The 8,082-nt window shown below is 46.0% G+C and overlaps 1 protein-coding gene across 2 annotated transcripts in view; it reads left to right on the top strand.

Moving 5' to 3' along the window:
• Nucleotides 1-916: 916 nt before the first annotated feature.
• Nucleotides 917-8,082, top strand: part of LOC114634922 (leukotriene-B4 omega-hydroxylase 3) — a 12,172-nt gene continuing 5,006 nt past the window's right edge. Inside the window, exons 1-6 of one of the 2 annotated variants that reach the window (XM_028783529.1) lie at nucleotides 917-939; nucleotides 1,377-1,578; nucleotides 3,603-3,747; nucleotides 6,653-6,706; nucleotides 6,795-6,922; nucleotides 7,082-7,203. In XM_028783529.1, coding sequence (XP_028639362.1) covers nucleotides 1,381-1,578; nucleotides 3,603-3,747; nucleotides 6,653-6,706; nucleotides 6,795-6,922; nucleotides 7,082-7,203 — 647 coding nt within the window. In that variant the 5' untranslated portion in view covers nucleotides 917-939; nucleotides 1,377-1,380. The other variant, XM_028783530.1, reaches the window with a different exon arrangement.

Here is an 8,082-nt window from a genome sequence, read left to right as displayed (position 1 = left end):
AAGGAAGGAAGGAAGGAAGGAAGGAAGGAAGGAAGGAAGGAAGGAAGGAAGGAAGGAGGCAAACTAGAGTGATGACTAAGCAGTTAGAGTGTGTGTTTTCTGCTTTTCCAGAGGATCAGTTCCACTCACCCATCCATATCAGGTGGCTCACTACCACCTGTAACTCCAGCTATAGAGGAACAGATTTCTTGTTTTGGCTTCCACTGGCATGTGGGTGTACACACACACACACACACACACACACACACACGAACAGCTTTATCTCCCCCTAGATGCCATCTCTGTAGAATTAAGGAGGTATTAACTTCAATCAATCTCTTCCCTACATGACTCCCCTACTTGGTGAACTTTCCGGCTCTAACCATCCCAACCTCAGCTGCATTCTTGATCTTTAATATTGGACCTGGAAACCCCAATTGGGGTTCATTCTTTGTTTCCTTCTGGAAGTCCTGTCTCTGCTGAGGAGACTGGTCTTGAACTCCACCAGGCTGAGCAGATGGTGGGCAGACTCTCCACTCCCATAGCCTTCTAATGAATGTTCTACTGAAAAACTGATGCCTGCCATCCTCGCAGCCCACTTAGACAAAAGCTCAAGAGATGATTGGGGACCAGATTGGCCACATTCTGATTGCCTAGCCTGTAGATTCCAAAAGTTCACTTTTTTACTTGTTGTACCATGTCCTTGAAGGAGCAGGGATGCTGGAAATACATAACCCAGAGCCAACCTTGTCCGAAATACTCCTAAGATTCAGATGTCCATGTTTTTGCAAGCCTATGATAATTCTCCTCTGCACCAGGCTAATTCTACCCCCATCTTGGCCACTTTCCCAGGAAAGGAGGAGGCATCCAGGCTTGTCAGGGATTGGCTGGCATAGAGTGGCCCACCCTCCAAGCATTCAGAAGCAAGAGACAAAAGAGTCCCAGAAGAGGAGAGGGAAGGTATGGTAGATGCCTGTTACTGAGAGAAGGTGCCAAGCTGGGGGTGGTGATATTTAGGGACCTAGTCTGGAATAAGGAGGGTAAAACCCAAGGCCAGGGCAGGGCAGAAGGCCAGTTGGCCAGGCAAGAATGCCACAGGGAGCCAGCTGGCCTTGGGGACAGTAGTTTCTGAATAACTGAACCCTGGTTAGTTTTTTATAATTTAGGGAAGTATTAACTCCAATCAATCTCTCCTCCTTCATGCTTTGCTAGCTCTGGTCGTCTCCCTCATCACAACACTCCTTCTTCCTTTCTCATCTTCTTCTCCACTCTAATACCTCTTCGCCAACATTTCCATGAATCTCATGTCCCCTTTCTGCTCTGTCCTCTGTCCAGTGTCTTGAGATTCCTGTTCCTTTCCGGGACCTCAGTTACTCACTGCACATTTATTCACCCAGCAGGATGTCACAGCTGAGCCTATCCTGGCTGGGACTGGGGCCTGAGGTGGCCTTCCCCTGGCAGACCCTGCTACTGCTTGGGGCCTCCTGGATCCTGTCCCGAATTCTGATCCAGATCTATGCTGCCTATGGGAACTACCGTCGCCTCCGTGGCTTCCCTCAGCCCCCCAAACGGAACTGGCTTATGGGCCATGTGGGCATGGTAAGAATGGCATCAGGATGGGTGGGAGTGTCAGAGTGGATAGACTTTTGAGGGATCGGGAATGGGACTCAGAGTGACGGAGAAGGTTGAGTGATACTGACCTTTAGTGTGCCTTTCCAAGCCTTTCTCGCCCCCTGTACTCCCACCGTAGGCTGCTCTGAGTATTTCTAACTATATTTCTCTCACTGAAGGATACAGAGAGATTTTCATAGTGGGATATACAGAGTGAGAACTTCTGACATTTCCTCAGTGTCTGCTGTTGGACTTGAGGTTCCAGAAGGACTGTGTCTGTTTCTTTGTGTGAGCCTATCTCTGTCCTATGGTTTTCTAGTATTGATCTTTGATCTCCCTCCTTAACTGCACACAGACAGGGCACAGCTGGGCTACAGCAGAGCTGCAGGCTGACTTTCCACTGCCCCTCCCTGGGCCACTTTCTCCTTATCATGCTTTTGTTCCCTAAGATAGGCGGTGAACCCTGTCTTGCTACCTGGATACAAGCTGTCTGCTCACCCTCCCATGAACCTTCTTTGAACCCAACCTTTACCCCATACTATGGACTTTGATTTACATCTGCTCTTCCACTTAGGTGGCTTAGCCCCAGGTATTTCGCTTGCGAATAGCTCAGTGTGGGCTGTATACAGAGGTTCAGGATGCTCTGTCTGAGGCTAGTGGGCAGCCAGTGCTGGTGGGAGGGAGCTGCCACCCTAATGGAGACATGGAGGTCACTTCTTTTCCCCTGGAACCTACCAAGGCTGGAAGGTCCTTTGTGTGTGACTCTTTGTCCAGGGGAGGAACTGGAGACTTTGTGGACCAGTCAGGACACAAAAGGTCGTAGGTAGACAGTATAAATTGTCCACTGTGGGGCCTGAAATGGATGCTTAGGGCTTGAGCATGGCTCTGGAAGGAACAAAACTGACAGAGGCAAGGATTCTCTTCATTCCTGCATAACCAGGATACTGGTTCACTTATGACAGAGACTGTGTCACTGCCAGAGGCTGTAGAAGGGACTCTCTGATGATCATGGGAAAGTGACTTAGTTATGGTTTTCTGGAGAAGTCGAACCAATAGTATACACACACACAGAGAGAGAAACAGACAGACAGACAGACAGACAGACAGACAGACAGACAGACAGACACAGGGAGTGATATATCAAGGCATGATAAGAACATTCTGAGAAATTTGTCCTGAAGTAGTACTGTCATTGTGATGCCATTAGGGTTTACTGACACAAACCTAGTAGTCTACTGCCCACCTGCGCTACATGGTACCAATTGTTAGTCTAATATTCTTGTCTGTACATCATGATGCTACCCTGAACAATGAAGATAATTTGTGATACCATGGTATTTATGCATCTGAAAGTATCTAAACATAGAAATGTGTAGAAAAATAACAAGCAATAGAAATTCTTTAGCTTCATTGCAGACTTAAGAGATCAAAGTTATCTGTACAGTCTTTGACAAAAAATATTATTTATTATTCAGTACATGATCACGTATATACAGTCATGTATACATACAGATACATATCTTTACATATATATAAAGTAAGGTAGAAGAAAGAAGGGTTACACTGCATTATGGGAATTGGCTTATATCTTTATGGAGACTGAAGAGTACCTCATCTGCAAACTGGAATTCCAGAAAGGTAGGCTTTTGAGCAACTCAGATGTAGAACAGCAGTGTGAGAACCCAGGGATGTATGGGGGATCAGGTGTAAATATTCGAGTTCAATGTCACAAGGACCTGAATTTTGTTACCTGATGGCAGGAGAGGATGTATTTCCCAGCTCTGGAAATAAGACTAAATGTCCCCTTCTCTGCCTATTGTCTCTAGATCTTCAGTGGGTTGGATGGTGCTGTCCACACTGTGCACCAATGCAAATAATATATATTTGTTGAAACATCAACACAGACACACCCAGAGGTCATGAGCATCTGTATCTGGGCATCACTTAACTCAGCCAACTTGATCCTCCATATAAACTATCTCAAGAAGTGACTGTCCTTGTATTATTTGCAGGTAACTCCTACAGAACAGGGCATGAAGGAATTGACTCAGTTGGTGGGTACCTACCCCCAAGGCTTTTTGATGTGGATTGGGCCAATGGTTCCTGTTATTACTCTGTGCCATTCTGACATCGTTCGATCTATCCTCAATGCCTCAGGTACCCATGGAAGCTGTTGGTTGTGGGAATCTGAGGGCTTCAAGTCCCTTCTATGTGGCTCTGACAGTGGTCCAGTCCCTCCTTACTTCCCTGTCAATCTCTCTCTCTCTCTCTCTCTCTCTCTCTCTCTCTCTCTCTCTCTCTTCTCTTCATGTTTTCACCAGCTCCCTCTACTATTACTTGGTGTACGACTACTTCATCCCAGTATTCTGGACACTCTGCCTGCATCCCCAGATGTCTTCAAGACAAGGTCCTCTCCTAGAGGAAGTCAGTTCTTGAGGTAGAAGTTGACAGGGAAACTTGGGACATCTCTAACCTTGTGTGGTCAGGACCCTGACAGTTGAGTGGAGGATGTGGTCTCTGCTAGGATGTATGCAAATGCTTCCTGGAGGAACTGTTGCTTAAGCCATGTCTTCAGGTTTGAGTAGGAATGTTGAAGCCAGGGTCAGGTGGCCCAGTGGTCATCAGAAACATCTAACACTCAGACCTAGAACCAGAAAAATAAACATTCCTATGCTCAGAGCAAGGAAAGGATGTGTGGCTGTTAGAGAATCTGGTCTGTTGTTTCTGTACTACCCAACTCTGAGTACATCTTTCCACCCTGTCCTTTGAACATCATATGTTGTATCTTCTCAGAGCCCAGAAATCTCCCCTAGCACAGCCTAGCTTCCTACTTCTGCATTCTTGTCTTCCCATCTTGGGATAGGCCAGATTAAGGGAAAGAGATGGATTGCCACAGCTTTGTCATTTGCCAGGCATGAGTCTGACACTCTGGCTGCCAACTTATTTCAAGTGTGCCCTGGAACTTAAAGACATGAATCAACCACTCCACTTTACTTTTAAAAATATTTGTGAAAGGGCATATTTGTGTGAGTGCAGGCATGCATATGCTGTAGCATACATGTGGAGGGCAGAGGACACCTTGATCCTTGCCTTCCGCCTTGTTTGAGGCAGGGTCCCTCACGGTCTGCTTCTGTAGATGCATGCTAGCTGAATCGCAGGCATCCAGGGCAGACAGAGAACCATCTTGTACCTGGCTCCTACCTTATCTGGAGTTAGAAACATGTGCTGCCACATCTGGTTTGGAGGATCCATGCTTTGATCCTCAGGCTTATGCAGCAAGTGCTTATATCTACTGAGTCCCCCAGTCCAGACCGTGCCACTTTCACAAAGCCCATGCTTTTTACTCCAGGTGGACACTGTACTGGCTCCAGCTTGCCCACCACTGAGGTCTCTGTGATGCCTCCAGCTGATAATGCAATGTGAATCAGGCAGGCTGGGCTGTGGCAGTGACAACCCAGTATCTTTCTCACATGGACGTCCTCTGTCTCATGTCTGATCATGTTGCCTGTGTTGTGAGCATAATTGTGTGATGCAATCTGCATGGTCACAGCTCTTGCAGGTTCACATTTACATTTCCATCTCTTGTTTTGCATTTATATTTGTCTCACCTGGAATTTCATGAACATGGGTATGTCTGTGCTTAACTGCAGCCCTGAATATTTGTGTGAGAAGCCATTGGAAATGGCTTTCTTATCTTGCTTTTCACAACTGGGCTTTCTTTGGGGGCTATCTGAGACCTAGGACTCAGGGTCCTGCTGAGAAATGATGGATCCCTTATCAGAGTCGTATCTAAGGCAAGACTTTTTTTTTAAAGAATTATTTATTTATTTTATGTATATGAGTACACTGTAGCTGTCTTTAGACACAGTAGAAGAGGGCATCAGATTTCATTACAGATGACTGTGAGCCACCATGTGATTGCTGGGAATTGAACTCAGGACCTCTGATAGAGCAGTCAGTACTCTTAACCGCTGAGCCATCTCTCCAGCCCCATAAGGCAAGACTTTAAGAACATCCAGGTAGGATCAGTGGGTCACAGTCTAGGCCACATTCAGGTTATTAATGGAGCTTTTGGTTTTTTGGAGACTGTTTTGTTTTGCTACTCCATCGAAACTAGCTCCAAACTCTGGATTGATTTTTTTTTTTTTTTGCTTGAAAACCTCTGAAGTATTGGAAATTACAAGAGCCATCATGCCTTAGTTAGTTTTCTGTTCCTGTGATAAAATACCATGACAAAGGGAACTCATAGAGGAAGAATTTATTTTTGGATTATAGTTTCAGAAAGACAGTCCATAATGTTGACAGAGTCCTGGTGACAAGAGTAGGAAGCTGAGAGATCACATACTCAGCCATAAGCACAAAGCAGGAACAGCAATCAAAAAGTAAGGAGAGTCCGTGAACTTTCAAAACCTGCTCCAAGTGAGGTATTTCCTTCAGCAAAGCAGCACCTACTAAACCTCCCTAAACGGTGCCACCATCTGGAGAACAGGTGTTCAAACACACGCCTATGGGACACACTCTCATTCAAACCACCACACATGACTGTTCTCAAATCTTGGGAGATGCTTGTCTGAGGTATACATAAAGTCTGTCAGATAATCTGGTCCATGTTATAGCATGAGGCATCATGTCAGGGTAATTATGTGTGCTAAGGCCATGCTATGCCATGTTAACCCTTATGTGTTCATGTGATGTGTCCCATATTGGTTCAGGGGATCTCAGATACTGAGGGTGCCTCGATGATAGCAACATAGGTTTCAACAAATGCCACAGAATTGTGATGGACTCAGGTATGGCATACATGTTAGACTATGTACAAGGCATGTAGTGGCACTGCAGCATCATGTGATGTATTGAACTGTGAGTTTGTCTTACCTGCTGACACTGCTGTTGCCTACTTCTGTCTTTTCTTACTCTCAGCTTCATTTTGCTTCCTCTATCCTTGGTTTTTGGCATGTGGACTTTGGAAGGGAAGTGCAGACTTCTGGGAGGGGTTCCCACCCACCTTTCACAGTCTGTCCTCACCCACACCATGACCCCTGGCTGTCCTTGTTCATGGCAGCTGCTGTTGCACTTAAGGATGTGATATTCTACAGCATCCTAAAGCCTTGGCTCGGTGAGTACCTGAAGGTGACAGGCGAGGGACACCCTTGGGGGTCAGGGAATGGTGCTACTCTTGCCTTATACTATGGCTGCTGTATCAGGGGATGGGCTCTTGGTGAGTGCTGGTGACAAGTGGAGCCGCCACCGTCGCATGCTGACACCCGCCTTCCATTTCAACATCCTGAAACCCTATGTGAAGATTTTCAACGACAGCACCAACATCATGCATGTGAGTTGCTGGAATACAGGGTTACAACACCTCTGTCCCAAACACTGGCTATGGGTTTGGGTGGCTGTAGCATAAAATGAGAAAGCTGGGTCAGGAGTTGAAATTAGGTAAGGTCTCAAGGAGCCAAAATCTAACATCAGCCCCATCTTCTTCTGCCAGGCCAAGTGGCAACGGTTGATTTCAGAAGGCAATGCCCGTCTGGACATGTTTGAGCATGTCAGCCTCATGACTCTGGACAGTCTGCAGAAATGTGTCTTCAGCTTTGACAGCAACTGTCAGGAGTGAGTCCTTGTTCTGAGCCTCGAAACCTGGTCTGTGAACCAAAAGGAGGGAGGATTGGTCAGTGGAATCAAAGTGGCCTCTCTAGAGGCCATAGTCCAGAACCAACACTAAAGATGTGGGAAAAGAGAAAGTCATAGAATTGTTTCAATAAAGCCACAGAGATGGTGACAATCAGAACTTATGGGACAGGCAGTGGGAAGACACATTATAAAACAAATTTCAAGGGGTCAGATGTGTCTAGATCATAAGGCCAGTGTAAGGCCAGGTAAACATGTACTTAGCCTGTGGTTCCAGGGAGACTATGAAGGTGTCTGTGCTCGTGTTAGTCATATTTCCAACAATGTGTACTTGAGAGAGTTTGAATTGAGGGAAGGCTTATTCTGGCTCATGGTTTCAGCAGCTTTAGTCAATGGTCAGTTGGCTCCATTACTTTTGAGGCTGTGTAACAGCACATCACAGCTAGGAGCACCTGTTCAAATAGTCTGATGCCTCATGGCATCCAGAAACGACAGACAGACTATCCATATCAAGAGCATACCTAATGTCCTAAATTCCTCCCTAGACCCCACACAGGGGGACTGGAGAGATGGCACTTGCAAAGGACTTGAGCTTGACTCTTAGCAAACTCATAGTTTACAAGTATCTGTAACTCCAGTAGCAGCTGACCAACACACACTTCTGTCCCTCAAGGGTGCCAGGCACACATAGAGTGTACATACATACATCAGGCAAAACACATGAAATAAAAATAAATTAAAAATTTGAGACAAGGTCTCACTATGTAGCCTTGGCCCTACAGCTGACTATGTAGGCCAGGCCTGCCTACCTATCTCTATCTATCTATCTATCTATCTATCTATCTATCTATCTATCTATCT

This window comes from Grammomys surdaster, unplaced genomic scaffold (genome assembly GCF_004785775.1).
Source record: "Grammomys surdaster isolate TR1022 unplaced genomic scaffold, NIH_TR_1.0 1149, whole genome shotgun sequence".
NCBI classification, from domain to species: domain Eukaryota; kingdom Metazoa; phylum Chordata; class Mammalia; order Rodentia; family Muridae; genus Grammomys; species Grammomys surdaster.
This window is presented reverse-complemented; position numbering and strand designations above follow the sequence as displayed.